The sequence below is a fragment of the Heterodontus francisci genome, chromosome 1 (assembly GCF_036365525.1).
Source record: "Heterodontus francisci isolate sHetFra1 chromosome 1, sHetFra1.hap1, whole genome shotgun sequence".
Lineage (NCBI taxonomy): Eukaryota > Metazoa > Chordata > Chondrichthyes > Heterodontiformes > Heterodontidae > Heterodontus > Heterodontus francisci.
The window spans coordinates 241,356,017-241,380,465 of record NC_090371.1 but is presented as its reverse complement, the minus strand read 5'-3'; the positions used below and the strand labels follow the sequence as shown (position 1 = coordinate 241,380,465).

Here is a 24,449-nt window from a genome sequence, read left to right as displayed (position 1 = left end):
TATAAAGCTGGCACTTCAACCAAGGCCTTAATCTTGAAATTAAGCAATGAAATTTAACAGATTTTCGAAGTCCTCAATTATCTACAGCTGGATGAAATGTTGATTGTGTGGAATGTTGGTGGTTTAATAAATTGCACGGTCATCTTCCATTTTCTAATTAAGTCATGTTAATATCGGCTACAGATGCAGAGAGATAAACTGTAATGAAAGATCAATGCGAAATAAAGGGTCTATCCGAAGAGATAAGCAGCAAAAGAAGAGGGGGAGACAGGGGAAAAAAAAGAGGGGGAGGGGGAAGAGACACTAGGGTTCGGGGGATTAGAGCTCGGATGTAGGAAAATCGGGGGTCGAGGGAGGGGGGGGTGGGGGAACTGGGGAATGAGGTGGGTGTATGACCAGGATCTGCTGCAAGAGCTGGGATCTGCAGCAGCAGCAGCAGCAATGCGATGATTGGGGGGCGATGCTGGGAGAGGAGCAGCCAGTAAAAAAAAGGTGTGGATGACATCTGAGTAAGTTAATAAAGAAAGATTATTTTCCACTGATGGGAGAATGGGGAACAAGGGGACAAAGACTGAGCATTTTCGCAGGAAGAATAAAAGGAGGAAAAGGAAAATAAAGGTTCTTGAATTGGGGGCTTTTAAAACCATGGGTGGCTTCACCATATGGCTATAGAATTAGAGATATGATACAATTTAAAAGTGACTATTGTTACGACCAGGTGAGAAAGGTGTCAAGGGGTTTAGTTTAGTTTAGTTTAGGAGATACAGCACTGAAACAGGCCCTTCGGCCCACCGAGATCTGTTGCCGACCATCAATCACCCATTTATACTAATCCTACACTAATTCCATGTTCCTACCACATCCCCACCTGTCCCTATCACCCTACCTTATACTAGGGGCAATTTATAATGGCCAATTTACCTATCAACCTGCAAGTCTTTGGCATGTGGGAGGAAACCGGAGCACCCGGAGGAAACCCACGCAGACACAGGGGAGAACTTGCAAACCCCACACAGGCATTGTCTGGAACTGAACCCGGGTCGCTGGAGCTGTGAGGCTGCGGTGCTAACCACTGTGCACCTGGTCTTATTGTAACAGGGTTTAATTTTAAACACACTGTTTTAGCTCCCTCTTGGTGAATCCTTGTTCACTGCTTTCCAACTATAAGGCAAAGAAATTAGCACAAACAGGCCTTCTTACGTTTAAAGAAAAAGTGAAATTTATTAAAAACGTAAACTAACTCGGTTAACGGCCTACAGATACACGCCTGTGCCCAACGCTAGCATGCACACACAAATAGAGACAGAAAAGAGAAGAAAAAATAAAGTAGAGAGGTTTGAGGCAATTACAGAAGAGTTTGTTACTACGTTTCGAGCTCACTGTAGTGCATTTGTAGGTAGTTCTTGCTTTTTCGTTGGGGCCCCAGTATTCTTCTTAAACCTTGTCCACTGTAGGAGACCTTTTCTTTCTTGGGGTTCATGTGTGTCTTCAATGGATTCTAAAGCTGGTGAGAAAGAGATGAGCAGACAGGAGCGAGGCAGCAGCAAGCCAGCCACGAGAAGTATTTTCCAGTCCAGGAGCAAACAGCTTTCTGAGTTCAAATTTTCTGTGGTCAGTTCAAATTCAAAAAACACTCCTACAGCCAGTTAGTCCACGTGGAACTAAACTGGTCTGACCACATCTGTTTGTGTGTCGGGGAGCAGGGACTGGTTCCTTTGTTCCAACACTGTCTGCTAATATACAAAAAATGTTTTTTCCCAGCAAGGGGACCTGGCAATTTCTTGTGCTGGGACCTCTTTTCTTCCCAGCAACAAATTTAAGTTTAATGTCCATGCGGCAAAATTAAGCTGCCTCATTCTTGGCAGGTGAGGGCCTGCATGACACTATGTTAAGTATTTGAAAAGGAGGAATATAAAATCATCTGAAGGGAATAGGAGAGTGTGCCAGCACCAGCACGAGGGCTGAATGGCCTCCTCCTGTGCTAGAATTTCTATCATTCTATGAAAATTTCTCCTTTATTAATGTCGCCAAGGGAATGGTTTGGAAATGTTGGTGTTGAACTGAGTTTGCAACGACGTGCCCTATGAGAACTGCCCCCAAAACACCAAGCCCACTGCCCTTTCTGCAATGTCGGTCTCTCCTATCTGGTTTTAACATGTAAAGTCCAAGTCGAGATCAGCTCCCAGTTCATAAGGTTGTCACCTTCACACAGAAATCAGAGAAACATGAGAACAGCACAGCTATTAAAGGTGGCACTGACTTCTTTCTGAGCCTCACTGCACCTTGTGCAGCGCGGCGGGGGGTGGGGGGGTGGGGGGGGGGGGGATTCTGGCTATAGGTTCAAGTTAAATATCATCAGATTACATGGATTACTAGTTTACAGGTAGGATATCTGGGCATTACACCTATTACTTACTGGTTACAGAGTTATTGCAATACTTTTGGCTGGGAGGAGAATTTTGAGTGTTACCAGTATCACTCCTTAGTTATTGGTGGAATCAAAGTTTCTCCCACCTCCATTTTCCCCTCTGCAAATTGCTCCCCGCCCTCAGCTTCCCTTCTTTACCAGATCAACGATGGCCTTCTTGGTTTCCCTGAACTTCGCCAACAGCTATTGCCATGAAATCATGAAGGAAGGATACTCTACCATAATCATGAAACTAACTACTAGTGACCCAAACTTTATAAAAGTTTACATGCAACAACATTTGCAGTTAATACATGTTTGGATCATGTGGTTATCAACCCCTCCAACCAGAGCTGGCAACCCCTATTTTTAATGAGTTAAGTGTCATACATTAACAGGGAGGCAGGTAGGTGTATGGGAGTGCAGTAATTCAGGGAAACCCATTAAGACCAAGGACACGGGAATACTGCCATAATTTAATGGCAGGACATCATTTTAATTTTTCATCCATTGCCAAGCAGGAAAAACCAACGGCAAGAGGCTACAGCCACGGACAACTGGGGATTATCTGCGGCAATCGAGATCAATGGGGCAGGCTGGCAAATTGGAGTTTGCGAGTGTGGAGTGCAGAAGGGGGGGAAAAGGGAGTTTCCTAACACAGGAGAGAGGAAAGGGCTGTAATCAGCTGAAGGATGGCCGAAGGTGTCTGAGGAGCCACAGGGAACAGTCCTACTCCTACTGGTCCACAAGGAATACTATTGAAAGCACAAATTTGTGAGTAAAATCAAGATGTGCAACTTGATCAGCTGCAGTGTTCCAGAATTAGTGACCAGGGTCTTTATGACAAAGTTTTCTACTGGAGCTTTAATCATGGTTAAAAACTGATCGATGAAGTTTATTACACCCTTCCCTTTTTTCAATTAAATACAGCTGCATTGTGGCATCGAACAGGTCTTCCATGCACAAGATCTTCAAGATATCACACTAAAAAGCAGAAGAATCCATCTACCAATTTACCTTGAGTGCATTGTGCAATTCGGAGACATCATATTGTAGAGGAGTCTTCATCAGCCCAACAATGAGTTTTTCAAACTTCCCACTCAATTCAGATTTTAGATCCTCAATAAGATCCTGTTGCATATAAATAAGGTTACTGTTATACAGTACATTCTTTGAACAAGTCTCTGCCAAGATTCTACAGTGAATACAGCTGACACATGGTTTCACTTACTGAGGTTCCTTCCCACCAAACTGGCAAAGTAGTAATTTGGAAATTGTTTTCCATTAGTCAAGCCTCAATAAAAAATGACAAGGCAAGTAAGCAGTTCAGGGCAAAAATTTAATATAACTGGTTGGAAAATCATGCACAGCATGTGAGCAAATTACTCCTTTTGGTGAGCCGGGTAGAAAAATCAGAAAATGACTTATGTTATCTGTGCCTTAGAATAAGTTTCTAAATAAATAACCTCTAATTCCCCCATATTCAGTTTATTCCATTTCTTATTGATTCACGAAAGACTTGAGAACATAAAAAAGAAGCAAAGTACTGCAGATGCTGGAAATCTGAAATAAAAACAGAAAGTGCTGGAAATACTCAGGTCAGGCAGCATCTGTGGAGAGAGAAGCAGAGTTAACAGGCTGAATTTTATTAGCGCACCCCACATCGCGGTGGCACGCCGATGCAATTTTAAGTCAACAGCATGCCCGCGTGCATTGGCAGCCACGGAGCCCCCGCAATATTTTGCACGGGGGGTCATTAGCATCACGGCGACGCGCCCTCCCCCCTCCCCCCACCACATATTATGTGACGGGAGGCGGGACATCCGGTGCCGTGATGGACATAGGTTCAGCTGCGTAGCAGGTGCTGGGGCCCTAGTTAAAGTGCCTCAGTACCTGCTTCCTGACAGCTGCCAAATAAATACTTACCTCACTATTGAAGAGTGGGGATGTTGGCAATCTGGCAGCAAAGCAAAAAGTGCTGCTGGAACTCAGCAGGTCAGGCACCATCTGTGGAGAGAAAAGCAGAATTAACTTTCAGGTATGTGAACTTGGTCAAGTTAACTCTGCTTCGATCTCCACAGATGCAACCTGACCTGCTGAGTTTCTCCAGCACTTTCTGCTTTGTTGCCACGTACTTAATCTGCTTTGTCCTAGTGTCCTGTGCAGTTGCGATCCTCTTCTTCCATTCAAATGTAACATTCCTTCTAGTAGGCGTGCTGCACCTGGGAGAATAATCTTAAATTTGCACATAGCAAAGTGTGAGACTAAATTGTGTGTCATAAAAGGCAAATAAATTATGCTTTTATTTCTGATAGTGTAAGAATATTTACATACTATGGGCTTCAAATTACCTGAATGTGAAAAGCTTCAGACTAATATGCATTTAGAATCTGTATTAATTTCGCTGCTATGTGAAAAGACATGGAACTGGAATTAACAGAGCTTCTTAAAAGAAACAGGAACATATGTTTATATTCTAGCATTGCAAACCAGAAATATTATATCAATAATTATGATCAACTGCTGCAGAAGCAAAGTGTACGTGAACATGTGCCGATCGGTCACAAATGAAAAACCAGGGCAACAAGCACAGATTTCCTCACTAGTCCTGCATTAGCATTCAAACATGTGCAAAACAAAAGAAAACCTTGCAGCCAGAAGTTAGAGCAGTTACACTGTGGAATCACCTTTGAATTTAAAGGACCAGAGAAAAAAAATCGAAGGAGGCAGAGGGGCGCTCCAGGGTGGCCCCATGATTCAGCGATGCTTCCCTGCTCATTCTCCTCCAGGCTGTGCGGACAAGGCAGGAGGTCCTTTTCCCCAGCAATGGTAAGAAGAGGCTTTCCCGCATGACAATGGCAGCCTGGTGGAGGCAGCCAAGGAGGTAAGCAGCTGTGAGGTCATCCGGCACGAAAGGGTCCAATGCCGGAAGAGGATGAATGATCTGCTTTGCACTGCAAAAATAAGTCGCACTTTGTATCAAGGCCCCACTGAGCCTGGGCTTCCCCACACAGAGTGGCACATGTGTACCACTGCCATGCCAAAGACAGGGAAGTTGGGCAGGGATGAATGATGTGACATGAATGGATGAAAGTATGAAAGAACTCACCCTTGTCTGCAGATCAGAGCATGGCACCTACATGAGTGGCTCACTCAGTAGTGCACACTGAGCATTCCACACCTTTGGGCCCAGAATCCCTCTTGTGACAAGTTTTGGGTTGTTGCCTTTTATTTATTTATTTATTTTTATTTAGAGATACAGCACTGGAACAGGCCCTTCGGCCCACCGAGTCTGTGCCAACCATCAACCACCCATTTATACTAATCCTACATTAATCCCATATTCCTACCACATCCCCACCTTTCCTCAATTCCCCTACCACCTACCTAGGGGCAATTTATAATGGCCAATTTACCTATCAACCTGCAAGTCTTTGGCATATGGGAGGAAACCGGAGCACCTGGTGAAAACCCATGCGGTCACAGGGAGAACTTGCAAACTCCACACCGGCAGTACCCAGAATTGAACCCGGGTCGCTGGAGCTGTGAGGCTGCGGTACTAACCACTGCGCCGCCCTACTGTGCCTTGCCATCCTTAATCTCTGTCTCCTTGCTCCTCCAGGCAAAGAGGGCCCATAACACTCGTGAGGCGAGTCGGACTGTTGGAGAAGTGCCAGATATGCAGACGATGACATGGGCTGAGGAGGAGGCCCTCAAACTGGCAGCAACAGATGTGGACTGTGCATTTGGTGCCGTTGAGCTGGGGCTCTTGGGCGAACATGCATCCATTTGATATACACAATGATCAGTGTGAAAATCGTGCTGTTTGACACAATGCTGTCACAATCATTACATGCTCACCATAAAGACTGACAGTATGCTCTTCTCATTGTATCTTGCAGGTCAACGCTCTGAGTTGGCAATGGCAGCCCAGTAAACCTCCTGCACCTCAAAACAGGCATCCTTATAGGACGCAGCGTTCCACGACACTCCTGCACCTTCCAGCAGCGCAGATACAGTCACCTCGGTGGGAATCTGGTTGGGCTTACAGTTGTGTACACAAGCTGGGTGAGAGCACTGCACACGCGCCCGAGCAGCTGACTGAGGTTGAGACAGCCGAGGCCCCTGACAGTCGGAGGGCTGTGGGTGACCAGGCCAATGCTGAGCCAAGGCTGCTGATGACCCTCTGTTGTGGACAGCACAGGGCATGTTGGAACTGCAGCAGCAGTCGTGGAAACGTCTGGTGCAGATGATGAGGGGTGGTGGTGGGAGTCCATCCAGGCCATGACAGCTGCCATGTCCCAGGCATTTGAGCATATGGCGTCATACATGGAGATGGTGGTGGCCCTCCTGGTGAGCCACATTCCATTAATACGCGCTGGCCTGCAACCCCTCGTCGAGGCCATCAGATCCACAAATCAGTAGCAAGGTGCAAGAGGGACCAGGGTCATGGAGACGGCCCCTGCCCCGGTCCTTCCCGGGAGAGCAGAGAGGTTCAAATGAGCTTGGAGATGGAGGAGGAAAGCCTATGTGCATATCTGGGGGTCCACCCTCAAGATGCATCCATTGTGGCCACCAGCCCCTCTGCCAGTGAGTCACACTCCAGCATCCACGAAGTCTGAGGAGAGTTCTGCAGTGATGCAGGAATCCACCAGCCAGCCAGGGTCTTCCAGGTCTCGAGCCGACAGAGGACAACCGTCAAAGGGCAATGTGATCAGCAGACTTCCTACAATCAGGCTGCTAGTGCAGAAGTGGCACCGCGAAAGAGCATCTGCAAGCATTGCCAAAAAACACCATGACACAAATGGGTCTGTACGGGTGGCACAACAATGTAGAAAGGTCGATATAAGAATCTTCTTCACTAATGTGTGTTGCTTTTACTGTGAATGAAGTGTGTCTGCACGTACCGATCGTATCTCCTCCCATTACATCATTGGCCTTTCAGAATTGCCAATGTATGGAATAACATCATTGCCATGTCAATATTACTCATATGCGTCTCCACAGATGCAGTAACATGGACAATGGCTCAGTCTGCTCCTGCCAGTATTGAGACGCGCAAAGATGTTGCAGATGCAGACTGCTGCACAACAGGTGAACGAGGATGCTGTGTGGTTTGCAGAGCCCACAGAGGTTCTCCACGCCATAGAAACCAATCAATAAGGTGCTGCCGTGCATCAATAGCTCATTGCTCGCCCTGCTTGCGGCGCTTGGAAGACCTGTGCATTTCCTGCTGTTAGTCCTCATTATCCAAGGATGAATCCTGCTCACATCTGTCCTCATCCTGCAAGGCCCTCTCCCCCCCCTATAGAGTGCATAGCTGTGCAGAGCACAGCAGACAGCAACAATGCGAGCTACCCCTTCCAGCTCATACTCTGCAGGGCACCACCCGATCTATCGAGGCATTGGAAGCGCATTATCAGCATGCCAATCGCCTGCTCAAATGGTGGCTCTTGTAGCTCCATGGCTGGTGTTGTATCTCTCCTCTGCATCACTGGTGGGGGTTTCTCACTGGTGTCAGGAGCCATGTCTCCAAGAAGCCACCCCTCCATCTGAAACAGTTCAGTGAACAGCAATGGCTGCTGGGACTGGTGCAGGATGAAGGCGTCATGGCAGCTGCCTGAAATGCAGGCACAAATTTGCATGAAGCCTTTCCAGCGATCACATACAGGTTGCACTTTGATTGATGGAAGCCCTTACAGTTTACATATTCAGCTGGTTGCCTGGTGGGAGCCTTGATGGCCACGTGGGTGCAATCTATGACTCCTTGCACCTATGGGATCCTGTGATGGAGCTGAAACCGATGGCCCTCTGGGCCTGGCTCTCAGGATCCATCATGAAGCGGACACAGTCACTGACCCTCCGGTAAAGGGCATCGGTGACCTCCCTGATGCAGTGGTGCACTGCTGACTGCGTGACCCCACAAAGGTCTCCGGTGGGCTCCTGAAATGATGCAGATGTGTAAAAATTAAGAGTCGCTGTCACTTTGAGGGTCACAGGCATAGGTTGGCCCCAAAAACGCCTGGGTTGCAGTTCATCATTGAGTAGGGCACAGAGATGTCTCACTGCCTCTCTTGACATCCGCAGTCACCTCTGACACTGGCACACTGACATCTGGAGGTATGTCATGCGGGACCTGTATATATGCGGCGATCTGTAGTGGCGAGCTCTCCTTGGAGCTGCTGCTCATGACTGGGGCCTCTACGTGGGCTGCAACTGTCTGTTGGTTTTGCCTGTGGCGCATATGGATCCTCACGAGAAATGGAAAATGCATATAGGATGAAACATCTCCATCACAAAGTTGCTATTAAACCTGGTTCCTTCACTTCTTCAAAGGTACCTAACAGGGCAGAGATTTATGTTGACTGGTAGATCAGGCGCTTTCATGCATCAACCTGTGGCATGGGCATGGCATTACCTGTCTTAGCTCCCACTAAGAGTGGCACCGCATGACCACAAAGATTGTACAAGCTGTATCAATTAGCCCAGACATATAAGCTTTACATGCCTATCATTCCTGGCAGTCTTTCCACATATAGGGTGACTCAAGTGCCATTGCTCCTTCACTGACTGAGGCAATCAATGGCACAGAGCGGACAACCTTGAGAGGGCAGCAACACAGTGGCTCCCTACACATCTGCAGACGTGCCCCCTGTAATACCATCCCCCTTCCAGCATGCACTTGTGCCCCCTGTAATATCATTCCCCCCCTCCCACTTCCCTTCTAGTATGCAGAGTTGAGACCCCGGTATATCCAGAATTACCTGCACTGTGAGCAAGTACTCCTATTTCTGATGTCCCGTTGGCTTTTCATATTCGTGAATGGGACAGCACGTGACAGCCACCCGTTCAGCGGAAAATGTGGAGCAGTGGAGTGACAGGCGGCGAGATGCATGATCAGGAAAGGTAAGTAGTGCTTTACATATGGTAATTGGGTGCCGCCGCTGAGCGACGGGGTGGCCACACCGAGGTCCCGCCACCACCGGTAAAATGCGGCAGGGCCTTCTCATCATCGGGGGTCAAGGCGGGCCTCTCCCTGCAGAATTTTACGGGCCACCCCGCCATGACCCCGGACGTTGAGGGGCTGGTAAAAATTCAGCACAACATTTCAGGTCTGTAACTTTTCATCAGAACCAGTTCTGAATTAACCTGAAACGTTAATTCTGCTTCTCTCTCCACAGATGCTGCCAGACCTGCTGAGTACTTTCAGCACTTTTGGTTTTTATTACTTGAGAACCTAATCTGGGCTGACACTTCAGTGCAGTTCTGAGGGAGTGCTGCACTGTCTAAAGGCTACCTTGCAGATGAGATGCTAAGCTGGGGCCCCGTCTTCCCCTCAATTAGATAGAAAATATTCTTTGCTGCCATTGGAAGAAGAGTAGGAGAGTTTTCCTGGTGTCCGGGCCAACATTTATCCTTCAACTAGATTCTCTGATCATTATCTTTATTGCTATTTATGCAACCTTGCTGTGCACACATGTACTGTAGGGAAACACAGCAGCCAAACAGTGAATATACCTCCAAGAAATTGTCTGAAAAGCATTTTGGGATATCCCAAGGTCAATAAAGGTACTGTATAAATACAAGTTATTTTTTTTTAACTGGTGGAACAGGCTTTTCACTATCTACTTTCACACTGCAATTCATAATTTTTTTTAAAAGCCATAACTTTAAGCCTTTATTCATAATCTTTCATTCCTAGATTCCTAGTAACATTCTATTAAATCCTTTACTATATCTCGAACAATGGTGCCTGGAACTGTGTGCAATACTATGACCTAATTCAAATTCATCACCGCTTCCTTTTTATTCAGCACCCCTTAATTATAGCAATATTCTCAAAGACCGCAATACTTTTATCCAAACATTATTATTCTTCTCTGATTACTCTAAGACACAGAGCAAAGAAACTTCAGAAAACCTGTGACTGAAAATCCCAATTTCATCTACTTTTAAAAGAATAATGGCAATTCCTTCTTTAAATCTTGCTTGGAATAGAAGACAGCCACCTAAAGAAAAAACCCAACTGATTACAGATGTCAATGCTTGAGAAAACCTTAACATAATTTCAATACTAGGAGTGTGGGTAGAAAAGGTCAAATGGAATTCTGGGTTTTAAAGGCAGGGGCACTGAATAAAAAGAAAGCAGAGATGAATTTGAATTAGCTCAGAGTATTGCACGCAGTTCCAGGAACCATAGTTGTAGATATAGTAAAGGATTTACTAGAATGTTACCAGGAACAAAAGGTTATGAATAAAAGCTTAAACAAATTTTTTTTTTTTTTAAGATTATGAATTGCAGTGTGAAAGTAAATAGTGAAAAGACTGTCCCACCAGTTAAAAGAAAAGAACTTCTATTTATACAGCACCTTGGGAATATCCCAAAGTGCTTTCAGAAAAATTTTTGGAGGTGTATTTACTGTTGTACTGTAGAGAAACACGGCAGCCAATGTGTGCATAGCACACAAAAATTCTGAGGGGCAGGATTAATCTCCACTTGGAGAGGCAGGAATTAATCAGGGATAGTCAGCATGGCTTTGTCAGGGGGAGATCATGTCTAACTAACTTGATTGAATTTTTCGAGGAGGTGACTAGATGTGTAGATGAGGGTAAAGCAGTTGATGTAGTCTATATGGACTTCAGTAAGGCTTTCGATAAGGTCCTGCATGGGAGATTGGTTAAGCTGGTAAGAGCCCATGGGATCCAGGGCAATTTGGCAATATGGATCCAAAATTGGCTTCGTGGCAGGACGCAGAGGTTAATGGTCAAGGGTTGTTTTTGCAAGTGGAAGCCTGTGACCAGTGGTATACCACAGGGATCAGTGCTGGGACCCTTGCTGTTTGTAGTGTACATTAATGATTTAGACGTGAATATAGGAGGTATGATCAGTAAGTTCGCAGATAACACAAAAATTGGTGCTGTCGTAAATAGTGAGGAGGAAAGCCTTAGATTACAGGACGATATAGATGGTTTGGTAAGATGGGCGGAGCTGTGGTAAATGGAATTTAATCCTGAGAAGTGTGAGGTGATGCATTTTGGGAGGACTAGCATGGCAAGGGAATATACAATGGATGGTAGGACCCTAGCAGGTACAGAGGGTTAGAAGAACCTTGGTGTACTTGTCCGTAGATCACTGAAGGCAGCAGTACAGGTAGGTAAGGTGGTTAGGAAGGCAGATGGGATACTTGCCTTTATTAGCCGAGGCATAGAATATAAGAGCAGGGAGGTTACGATGGAGCTGTATAAAACGTTAGTTAGACCACAGCTGGAGAACTGTGTACAGTTCTGGGCACCACACTATAGGAAGGATGTAATTGCACTGGAGAGGGTGCAGAGGAGATTCACCAGGATGTTGCCTGGGCTGGAGCATTTCAGCTATGAAGAGAGACTGAAAAGGCTAGGGTTGTTTTCCATAGAGCAGAGAAGGCTGAGGGGAGATATGATTGAGTTATTCAAAATTATGAGGGGCATTGATAGGTTAGATAAGAAGAAACTTTTTCCCTTAGCGGAGAGGTCAATAACCAGGGGGCATAGATTTAAAGGTTATGTGCAGGAGATTTAGAGGGGATTTGAGGAAACATTTTTTCACCCAAAGGGTGGTTGGAATCTGGAACGCACTGCCTGAAGAGGTGGTAGAGGCAGGAGCCCTCACATTTAAGAAGTATTTAGATGAGCACATGAAATGCCATAGCATACAAGGCTATGGGCCAAGTGCTGGAAAATGGGATTAGAATAGTTTGGTGCTTGATAGCCGGCACAGACACGATGGGCCGAAGGGCCTGTTTCTGTGCTGTATAACTCTATGACTCTATGAGATGCACATGAACCCCAGGTCTCTAAAGGTCACACAAATAGCAATAATGATAATGATCAGAGAATCTAGTTGAAGGATAAATGTTGGCCAGGACACCAGGAAAACTCTCCTACTCTTCCCCCAATGGCAGCAAAGAATATTTTACGTCCATCTGAGGGGAGGACAGGACCCCTGCTTAGCATCTCATCTGCAAGGCAGCATCTTACATAGTACAGCACTCCCTCAGGACAGTACTGAAGTGTCAGTCCAGATTAGGTTCTCAAGTCTCTGGAATTGGTGAACCAATTAAAAGTGGAACAAAATGAGTGTCGGGGTATTAAAGGTATTTATTTCACATAGCACGTTATTAGAAAACTCATGGAAATGTTTTCTAAGGCATAAATAACAGAAGTAATTTTCCAGCCCGCACACCAAAAGGAGTAATTTGTTCACGTGCTGTGCATGTTTTTCTAACCAATTAAATTAGTGGTCAGAATATCATGCAGTGGCACCTAAATTTCTAAGCACTTCTTCTGGCAGCACAAAATCAGAAAGTTATTACTGAAATCATTTATAAAAAGGAATCGGACAAACCTTTGGAAAGAAATATAGCAAGGATAAGCTGAAAAGGGAGTGGGGTGGGGAAAATTGGATTAGAGTAGAAGTTCCTGTTGAAAATAAAGCATCACATAAGATACTACTGAACAAATAGCCACTTGCTGTGCTGAGAATTCTATAAATTTCAGTAAGGGAACAGAATAAAATTAATTCTATTCTATGCTTAAAAGGAGAGGATAAATTCAAAACTGGCCCTGATATTTACGTGGAGCTGATAAGGGCAAGAGAAAGGGAGGTCATAGCAGCCCAGAAACCCAGGTAACACGGAGGCATTGTGGCAGGTCAGGGGAAGGCACCGCAGGTCAGTAGGAAATTGGTGATTTGGGGGAGTGGCGGGCAGGGGGTGGGGGGGGTTTTGGTTAATCCCTAGGATGGAGGCAATGCACTGTTTGGGGGTGGGGAAAAACGGTGGAAAGCACACCTGCGTTTCCTGGTACAAAAGGAATGCTGAAAAAGCACTTCAAGTGCTGGCTCTAGCCATTCCCACCTCTGCTAGGTTTCCGGAGCCCTGGGATCACTGCCCGCAGCTATTAGATGTAAATGTCTGAGGCAAGCAGCCTCATTAACATTTTTAAATTACAAACTCACCTCTCAAGAGCAGGTAACTTGCCTGGCCCCACCCCATCCCCATGTACGTCTTGTTTGACCAGAGCAGGTTGGGGGGCAGGCAAGTAACCAGCTTCAAGGGGGATTGGGGGGGGGGGGGTGGAGGGGGTGTCAGTAAATTAAACCCCCTCTCTGTCTCTCTGTCCCTTTTCTATCCATCCATCCATCCTGAGGAATTAAAAGTCCTCCCATTATTTCAGCAATCAAGTGCTCAATTTATGGAGCAGGCTCCTTATGAAGACAGTGGAAGCAGATATTGTTGATTCAAATGTGAACTAGGCAGGTGTGTGACAAATATTTTAGAATACTGTTATGAGTAATTTAAGGCAGGTCATAGCACAACATGTTTGGGAGGAACAGGTGACATTGGATCGATGACTCCTTAAGACTTCCACCACAGGGGGTTTTCCTCACCTGACAGCCAAGTCAGTTGGAAATAAACTGATAGAAATGGAATGTGATGATTAGTCAACAATTCCATTATCGTTGCATCATGTGACTATCATGATGGTAGGAGAGGAACTAGAAATACCTTATTTCCTTTATTTCTATTAAATCTATTTAAAGCAAGTTGAACAGCATAATGAAGCATGCATATAAATGATTTCCTACCTTGCCAAACAGAGTTTTGTACTGAAGGCAGATTTTCATACGCTGGGCACTGCTTCTGGTTGTTAAGACATGAAGAATGGCACTTTCATCAGTACCTTCAGGGAAAGAGAAAATCTAAAGCTTTAGAGTCATGAGGGAGTCAGTAACATTTAAAGGAGGCAGAACGGTGTCAATTTATTGAACATTATTCTAGAGTTCTGATGAAGGGTCTGTACTTGAAACATTAAACTTTCTTTTCAGATGCCGTCAAGGAGGGCAAATGCATCATGTCACAGTAACAGAGGACGTCATTTGTGACTTTGGTTAGGACTGGAGGACTCAAACATGGAATTTTGGGAAATGCAACCGAAGATTTGGGAGACAGCATCACATTCAAGACCTTCCGGAGAGGAAGATTGATAATGGGGTAGTATCTTGCATGGACAGAGGAGTCGAAGTGTTACTTTTTGTAGTGTGGACAATGACCGCAGTTTTGAAAGGGTCAGGAACAGTACCCAAGAAGAGGAAACTAAAAGATTACAGTATTGCAATATGATATTTAAACAAGTCACCTGTTATTAACATTAATCTTCTGAGTCATTAAAGAAAAATAACCATCTCTCTGATTTCACTCCTAGAATCATAGAAAGTTTAAGGCACAGAAAGAGGCCACTTGGCCCATCTAATCCCATCTTCCAGCATTTGGTCCCTAGCCTTGCAGCTTACAGCACTTGAGGTGCGTATCCAGCCTCCTTTTGAATGAGTTGAGGGTCTTTGCCTCAACTACCCTGTCAGGCAGTGAATTCCAGACCATCACCACCCTCTGGGTGAAAAAGTTTTTCCTCATCACCCCTCTAATTTTTCTACCAATCACTTTAAATCTATGCCCCCTCGTCACTGAATTCTCTGCAAAGGTGAATAGACCCTTCGCCTCCACTCCATCCAGGCCCCTCAAAATGTTGTACATTTCAATCAGTCTCTCTGTTCCAAGGAGAACAACCCCAGCCTATCCAATGCTAGATGGCCCAGCTCTAATTTTATCATACTCCCTTGTTCTGGATTTTCCCTTTATATTTACCCTATCAAAGCTCTTTATCATTTGAAGTATCATGATTAGATCATCCCTCAACCTTCTAAATTTAAGGGAATACAAGCCAGGTTTACACAACCTGTCCTCTTAAAATTAGCTCATTAAGCCCTGGTTTCGTTCTGGTGGATCTGCTCGGTACCCTAAAGCAAATACATCTTCCATTAGATTCAGTGCCCAAAACTGAATTCACTGCTACTTGGTTACAATTGGTATATTCAAAAACCTTTTCATCTCAATTCTTCAAGACACATACAGTAGGAATGAATGAAAGCAAAAAATGAACACTTTCCTCACAGTAGTACAAGTTTACAGTTTGATCAATTCAAGTAAAACATCTACATAAGATCTACAATTATTAGGATGCCAAAAGTTTAACAAGTCTGCAGAGCTTCAAGTGAGCAACTAAGGTAAGATGCCTGTTGCACTGTGGCTTTATTTGGAAGTACTGTTAATTTTGTGGGATATTAAAGCCTTATTGGGAAAGGGAACGATCAAAGGTTTTGACTTAAGCTAAATTCTAGAATGGGAGCATGCAGTTTCGACTGACAGTCTAGTGCAGCCCTGAGGAAATGTTGCATTGTCAGAGGTGCCACCATTGAATGAGGTTAACCAAAGCCCATAAGCCTGTACCAGAGGCTCAGGTGGTTTATAAAAGATCCCGTAACACTATTTGAAACAAAACAGACTGTTCTTCAGTGTCCTGGCCTACATTCCTCCTTCAACCAAAACCAAAACAGATTAACTGGTTAATATAATAAAAGCAAAATACTGCGGATGCTGGAAATCTGAAATAAAAACAAGAAATGCTGGAACCACTCAGCAGGTCTGTCAGCAGCCAGACCTGCTGAGTGGTTCCAGCAGATTAACTGGTTATTCACCTCATTAGCATTTGGAGTGTGTACAAAACGACTTCCCACATTTGCCGATATAAGTTAACGAACTTCAAAGTAATTAAGCAAGTGCAAAGTACTTTGAGATATTTCTGTGATGTAAGTAGCTATCACATAAATGCAAGTCTACCTCCTACCCCAACCACCAAGAGCAGAAGCTGCAAGTGGACAAAATAGATTGAGGCCTGTCTAGATTGCTATACAATACCACAAATCAAAAGGATCATAGTTCCTTTGTCAAGTACCTTGAATTCCAAAATGCCAGCAGACAATACGTAATCTGGATTCTGCTGTACATTGTCTACCAAAGCAGCAACACTTCAAGTCTCCTATAGGAGGGCAGCTGCAAAACAGCTTAATGGAGACTGATGGATAATCAAGAGCTCTCAAGTTTTGTCTTTACATGCATCATAAATCAAAACTCTCAACACAAGAACAAGAGGAAACTTGAAGAAACATTATCCAGTTTGAGTATTATATCTCTCCAATATTGGTGTTAATCGAAGAGTACTTACCCAGCCCTTTCATTGCTTTTCTAAGCAGCTCTGCATCATGATTTGCATCAAAGTTTGGGTAGTCCTTAATAGTTCCTCTTGGAGCCTAGCCAGCAAATTACAATTGAAAAATGTTACTTTTTCTTTTAAAATATCGATGTCAATAAAATTATAAATGTTTGTAAACTCATGTCTATAAACAGAGCCTGTTTTTGCTCTTTGGCTCCTAAATGACAAACTTTAATGTTATTGTAAAACATTACACATTATGGATTATAGGACTGTAGCTTAACTGTCCACCGTATTGATGAAGCTGTGCTCGAGGGATGACCTTTCAGTATGCACTTTAGCAGTAGTGGACAGAGCCATAACTTCATCCAACAGAATCGCATTATCATTCTGTAATGTCAGGCAAAATTTACAGAATGTATTTTTTTTAAGCACTATTTGATCTTTGCTGTGGTGAATAGTCCCATTTTATTGCTCATCCCCCACCCTGCAAACATACCAAATTTAACCCCAGTTCATCAGACGTTGTACCCAATTTGACCCGAATGTGCATCCGCAGTGTTTCTGATCATCCGAAATAAAATCAGTAATACTGAAGCTTTGAACATATTACTGATTTAATGCAAACACACATCCCAAAAATCTAGCATTCAGGGCACAGCAGTAGTTTTAGAACATAGAACATTACAGCACAGTACAGGCCCTTCGGCCCACGATGTTGTGCCGAACCTTTAACCTACTCTAAGATCAAACTAACTACCTACCCTTCGTTCCACTATCATCCATGTACCTATCCAAGAGTCGCTTAAATGCCCCTAATGTATCTGCTTCTACTACCACCGCTGGCAGCGCATTCCACGCACCCACCACTCTCTGTGTAAAGAACCTACCTCTGACATCTCCCCGAAACCTTCCTCCAATCACCTTAAAATTATGCCCCCTGGTGATAGCCCTTTCCACCCTGGGAAAAAGTCTCTAGCTATCCACTCTATCTATGCCTTTCATCATCTTGTATACCTCTATCAAGTCACCTCTCATCCTTCTTCGCTCCAATGAGAAAATCCCCAGCTCCCTCAATCTTTCTTCGTAGGACATGCCCTCCAGTCCAGGCAGCATACTGGTAAATCTCCTCTGCACCCTCTCGAAAGCTTCCACATCCTTCCTATAATGAGGCGACCAGAACTGAACACAATATTCCAAGTGTGGTCGAACCAGGGCCCAAAAGAGCTGCAGCATAACCTCGCGGCTCTTCAACTCAATCCCCCTGTTATTGAAAGCCAACACACCATATGCCTTCTTAACAACCCTATCAACTTGGGTGGCAACTTTGAGCGATTTATGGACATGGACCCCAAAATCCCTCTGTTCCTCCACACTACCAAGAATCCTGTCTTTAAGCCTGTATTCTGCATTCAAATTCAACCTTCCAAAATGAATCACTTCACACTTTTCCAGGTTGAACTCCATCTGCCACTTCTCCGCCCAGCTCTGCAGCCTGTCAATGTCCCGTTGCAACCTACAACAGCCTTCCATACTATTCACAACTCCAGCAACCTTCGTGTCATCAGCAAACTTGCTAACTTTATAGCTGATTAATGCAGAGACCAGAACTGTACGCAGTTCTCTAGCTATGAGGCGGGGGGGGGGGGGGGGGGGGGGAACTTTATACAGTTCTAGCATAATCTTCCTGCTCTTATCCTCTAGGCTTCGGCGAATAAAGGAAAGTAATCCACATGCCTCTTGACCACCTTATATGTTTGTCCTGCTAGGATCATTCGGGAGGCGGAGGGGATTATTGACAGGAGTTATAGAGAGGCAGTCACACCTCAGGTAAAAGAAGTAGGTAGATGGGTTACCGTCAGGGGAAGGAAAGGGAGCCAGCAGGCAGTGCAGGGATCCCCTGTGGCCGTTTCCCTCAACAACAGGTATACCGTTTTGGATACTGTTGAGGGGGACGACTTACCAGGGGTAAGCAATGGGGTGCAGGTCTCTGGCACAGAGTCTGTCCCTGTCGCTCAGAAGGGAAAGGGGAAGAGGAGCAGAGCATTAGTCATTGGGGACTCCATAGTTAGGGGAACAGATAGGAGGTTCTGTGGGAACGAGAGAGACTCACGGTTGATGTGTTGCCTCCCAGGTGCCAGGGTACGTGATGTCTCTGATCGTGTTTTTGGGATCCTTAACGGGGAGGGGGAGCACCCCCAAGTCGTGGTCCACATAGGCACCAACGACATAGGTAGGAAGAGAGATGGGGATTTAAGGCAGAAATTCAGGGAGCTAGGGTGGAAGCTTAGAGCGAGAACAAACAGAGTTGTTATCTCTGGGTTGTTGCCCGTGCCACGTGATAGCGAAGCGAGGAATAGGGAGAGAGAGGAGTTGAACACGTGGCTGCAGGGATGGTGCAGGAGGGAGGTTTTTGGTTTCCTGGATAATTGGGGCTCTTTCTGGGGTAGGTGGGACCTCTACAAACAGGATGGTCTTCACCTGAACCAGAGGGATACCAATATCCTGGGGGGGAGATTTGCTAGTGCTCTTCGGGGGGGTTTAAACTAATTCAGTAGGGGAATGGGAACCTAAATTGTAGTTCCAGTCTACAGGCTGTTGAGAGTAGTGAGGTCGGGGATAAGGTTACAGGGACGCAAGAGGGCACTGGCAAGCAAGAACTTGGTTTAAAGTGTGTCTACTTCAACGCCAGGAGCATCCGGAATAAGGTGGGTGAGCTTGCAGCATGGGTTGGTACCTGGGATCCTGATGTTGTGGCCATTTCAGAGACATGGGTAGAGCAGGGGCAGGAATGGATGTTGCAGGTTCCGGAATTTAGATGTTTCAGTAAGAACAGAGAAGAGGGTAAAAGAGGGGGGGGTGTGGCATTGTTAATCAAGGAAAGTATTACAGCGGCAGAAAGGACGTTTGAGGACTCGTCTACTGAGGTAGTCTGGGCCGAGGTTAGAAACAGGAGAGGAGAGGTCACCCTGTTGGGGGTTTTCTATAGACCTCCGAATAGTTCCAGAGATGTAGAGGAAAGGATAGCGAAGATGATTCTCGACAGGAGCGAGAGTAACAGGGTAGTGGTTATGGGGGACTTTAACTTTCCAAATATTGACTGGAAATACTATAGTTCGAGTACTTTAGATGGGTCTGTTTTTGTCCAGTGTGTGCAGGAGGGTTTTCTGACACAGTATGTGGACAGGCCAACCAGGGGCGATGCCACATTGGATTTGGTACTGGGTAATGAACCCGGCCAGGTGTTCGATTTAGATGTAGGTGAGCACTTTGGCGATAGTGATCACAATTCGGTTAGGTTTACCTTAGAGATGGGCAGGGACAGGTATATACCGCAGGGCAAGAATTATAGCTGGGGGAAAGGAAATTATGACGCGATTAGGCAAGATTTAGGATGTGTAGGATGGGGAAGGAAACTGCAGGGGATGGGCACAAACGAAATGTGGAGCTTATTCAAGGAGCAGCTAATGCGTGTCCTTGATAAGTATGTACCTGTCAGGCAGGGAGGAAGTTGTCGAGCGAGGGAGCCGTGGTTTACTCAAGAAGTTGAAGCGCTTGTCAAGAGGAAGAGGGCGGCTTATGTTAGGATGAGACGTGAAGGCTCAGTTAGGGCGCTTGAGAGTTACAAGCTAGCCAGGAAGGATCTAAAGGGAGGGCTAAGAAGAGCAAGGAGAGGACATGAGAAGTCATTGGCGGATGGGATCAAAGAAAACCCTAAGGCTTTCTATAGGTATATCAGGAATAAAAGAATGACTAGAGTTAGAACAGGGCCAATCAAGGATAGTAGTGGGAAGTTGTGTGCGGAATCAGAGGAGATAGGGGAAGCGTTAAATGAATATTTTTCGTCAGTATTTACAATAGAGAAAGAAAATGTTGCCGAGGAGATTACTGAGATACAGCCTACTAGGCTAGATGGGATTGAGATTCACAAGGAGGAGGTGTTAGCAATTTTGGAAAGTGTGAAAATAGATAAGTCCCCTGGGCCAGATGGGATTTATCCTAGGATTCTCTGGAAAGCCAGGGAGGAGATTGCAGAGCCGTTGTTGTTGATCTTTACGTCGTCATTGTCGACAGGAGTAGTGCCGGAAGACTGGAGGATTGCAAATGTTGTCCCCTTGTTCAAGAAGGGGAGTAGAGACAGCCCTGGCAATTATAGACCTGTGAGCCTTACTTCGGTTATGGGTAAAATGTTGGAAAAGGTTATAAGAGATAGGATTTATAATCATCTTGAAAAGAATAAGTTCATTTGCGATAGTCAGCACGGTTTTGTGAAAGGTAGGTCGTGCCTCACAAACCTTATTGAGTTTTTCGAGAAGGTGACCAAACAGGTGGATGAGGGTAAAGCCGTGGATGTGGTGTATATGGATTTCAGTAAGGCATTTGATAAGGTTCCCCACGGTAGGCTATTGCAGAAAATACGGAAGTATGGGGTTGAAGGTGATTTAGAGCTTTGGATCAGAAATTGGCTAGCTGAAAGAAGACAGAGGGTGGTGGTTGATGGCAAATGTTCATCCTGGAGTTTAGTTACTAGTGGTGTACCGCAAGGTTCTGTTTTGGGGCCACTGCTGTTTGTCATTTTTATAAATGACCTGGATGAGGGTGTAGAAGGGTGGGTTAGTAAATTTGCGGATGACACGAAGGTCGGTGGAGTTGTGGATAGTGTCGAAGGCTGTTGTAGGGTACAGAGGGACATAGATAGGCTGCAGAGCTGGGCTGAGAGATGGCAAATGGAGTTTAATGCGGAGAAGTGTGAGGTGATTCACTTTGGAAGGAGTAACAGCAATGCAGAGTACTGGGCTAATGGGAAGATTCTTGGTAGTGTAGATGAGCAGAGAGATCTTGGTGTCCAGGTACAAAAATCCCTGAAAGTTGCTACCCAGGTTAATAGGGCTGTTAAGAAGGCATATGGTGTGTTAGCTTTTATTCGTAGGGGGATCGAGTTTCGGAGCCACGAGGTCATGATGCAGCTGTACAAAACTCTGGTGAGGCCGCACCTTGAGTATTGCGTGCAGTTCTGGTCACCGCATTATAGGAAGGATGTGGAAGCTTTGGAAAGGGTGCAGAGGAGATTTACTAGGATGTTGCCTGGTATGGAAGGAAGGTCTTACGAGGAAAGGCTGAGGGACTTGGGGTTGTTTTCGTTAGAGAGAAGGAGGAGGAGAGGTGACTTAATAGAGACATACAAGATAATCAGAGGGTTAGATAGGATGAATAGTGAGAGTCTTTTTCCTCGGATGATGATGGCAAACACGAGGGGACATAGCTTTAAGTTGAGGGGTGAAAGATATAGGACAGATGTCAGAGGTAGTTTCTTTACGCAGAGAGTAGTAGGGGCGTGGAACGCCCTGCCTGCAACAGTAGTAGACTCGCCAACTTTAAGGGCATTTAAGTGGTCATTGGATAGACATATGGATGAAAATGGAATAGTGTAGGTCAGATGGTTGGCGCAACATCGAGGGCCGAAGGGCCTGTACTGCGCTGTAATGTTCTAATTCTAATATCTGTGGACATGCACTCCAAGATCCTTCTGTCCTTCAACACTTTTTGTCCTACCATTCACTGTGTATTCCCTTGCCCTGTTTGTCCTCCCCAAATGCTTACCTCACACTTCTCCAAATTGAATTCTATTTGCCACATTTCTGCCCACCTGACGGGGTCATTGATATCTTGCTGTCGTCTACAGCTTTCTTCTTTATTATCAAGCACACAACCTATTTTTGTATCATCTGCAAACTTTTTACTTATTTAAGTCTAAATCATTGATATATTTCATGAAAAGCAAGCAGCTTAGTGTTGTGCCCTGTGGAAACCCAATTGGAAACAGGCTTCCGGTCAAGATTCAGTCCTGGATGTGATTAACAGCAGCAATAACAAGAGAACCGAATCCCTGCAGTCACTTGTGAAATCACTGGTGTGTCAGTAGGTTGGACAGTGTATATAGATCAAGATTAGGTTTAAGCGTCATTAGCTTTCTCCCTTTGGAATTAAAATAAGTTTCCTACTCAGAAAAGTACTGAAGTTTTAAAAATTTAGTTTCAGGATTTAAATGATGATGGCAAGGGTGCACTTATTGCCCTAGCTCCTGAGAAGGCGGACCTGCTTTTTGAACTTTAACTTTAAACAGTCCTTGTGCTGTTGATGCTCCCACAATAGTGTTAGAGAATTCCATGATTTTGACGTAGTTAACAATGAAGGAATAGCACTCTGGATGGAATTTTATGGTGCCTACAAGAAAAGATCTGGTGGTGATTTCATTAGCTATAAGTTGTTTTCTCAGATTTCCGACAGCGGGATTATTTCCTGAAATTAAGTCGGCAACACGTTTGCACCGTTCCGGGGCTCCCCCCACACAATGGCTGATCGCAGCTTTGCATTCATTTACACACCATGAATAATCATTATTCTCCACTTAGATCCAATTAAGTCCTGACTGCCAGATTAAGTAAGTGAACGGCAAGCAGTAGTCCTGTGCCACCCCGTTCACATTTGAATGTGGTATACAACAGTTGAGTCTGAGGATCTGCGTTTTTCTTTCTTGAACTCATTGGCAAAAGGAACACCAACAATGGAATGGATGCCTGCCTTCAGGCTCAGCACCAGCAAGGGCAATTCTTCTCAGGGGATGGCAGCGAAGGCATGGGTGGGTCTACATGAGGGAGCAGGGGAGATCGGGTGCATGGAGGAGCAGGGAAGGGAGGATGGGAGGACAGGGTGAGGTTACCATGTGCATGGAGGAGCTGCAGAACAGAGCAGGGGAGCATCCAGCATGTGTAGTGGCTGTTATTGTTGCTGAAGCTGGCTGTGGGCAGCTGCGGGATTGTTGGAAGGGTTTGAGTTTTACAGTCAACAGATGGTTATGAAGGGCCTAAAGGGAAGGCTGAGTTCTGTCAACACCAGTGACCTGTGGGGTGAATTTAGGGTAATGGCTGGCAGAGGGAATGGTCACAGTCAATGGGTGCAAATGGATTCTGTGGGGGGGTGGGGGGGGGGAAAAGGTCGAGACTTAGGGTTGGGTACTCTATGGCATCATAGGGAGGGGAACAGAACTCAGCAATAATATTCAATTGGATTTCAGGAGGATCAAGGGTTGGAATGAGCATTTCAATGGTAACGGGAGTAGGAACAGTAGGGAAGGATGGCATGAATAAATTGATTTGCAAACCCCCACCTGCCAAGAATGAGGCATATTAATGTTGTCATATGAACATTGATTTTAAACTGTTGATGGGGTGAAGATCACCAGACATTGGGCTGGAAGGACATTTGCATACTTAGAGATGCTACTTGTAGAGACAAAGGACTATTCCCTGCTCCAATTAACCCAAATGGACTTTGATCACCAGACATTGAAGGTGCAAGGAAGTGCATTCCAGGTCTTGCTAAGATGATACAATCTACAGAGCCAGGACTGGTTGAACCAGCTGGTCACATGACTAACTGGCTGGTCCAGGTTTTTTGAACTAGCCACAGGACTCTCACTCTCTCACTCTCTCACTCTCTCTCCCCTCCACCCCCCCCCCCCCCCCAAGCCACCAGACCCACGGAAGACACGTAAACCTCAAGAAAGAAAAGACTCCTACATCGGAACAAGTTGAAGCATGAACTGAGCCCCAACGAATTGCAAGACTTACCGGCAACCAAAGACTCCACATGGAACTTAAAAGGACTGTAACTACCAGATATTGCCTCAAACTTTTCCCCTTTATCGCTTCTACTTTTTCTGTCTGTATCTGCGTGTGTGTTTATCACGTATGCATGCTAGTGTGATCGCGTCGCATATTCGTAGTCGTTAACCGGATTACAGTTTAAGGTTAATAAACTTCTACCTTTCTTGTTTAATTCTAAGGAAACCGGTGTGATTTCTTTGCCTTGCAATTGGAGTAGTGAATAAGGATTCACTAAGTGGGGGATTACAAACAGTGTTTTTAAAATTAAACCCTGTTACGGTTAA

General features: G+C 45.2%; 1 protein-coding gene across 2 annotated transcripts in view; it reads right to left on the bottom strand.

Annotated features, from left to right (window-relative positions):
* Positions 1 to 24,449, bottom strand: part of LOC137375330 (annexin A5-like) — a 121,530-nt gene that overhangs the window by 75,656 nt on the left and 21,425 nt on the right. For both annotated transcript variants that reach the window (XM_068042345.1, XM_068042335.1), the window contains exons 3-5: positions 16,511 to 16,595; positions 14,037 to 14,131; positions 3,425 to 3,538 (exon numbers count right to left, since the gene is read on the bottom strand). In XM_068042345.1, coding sequence (XP_067898446.1) covers positions 3,425 to 3,538; positions 14,037 to 14,131; positions 16,511 to 16,595 — 294 coding nt within the window. The remainder of the gene's footprint in view (positions 1 to 3,424; positions 3,539 to 14,036; positions 14,132 to 16,510; positions 16,596 to 24,449) is intronic.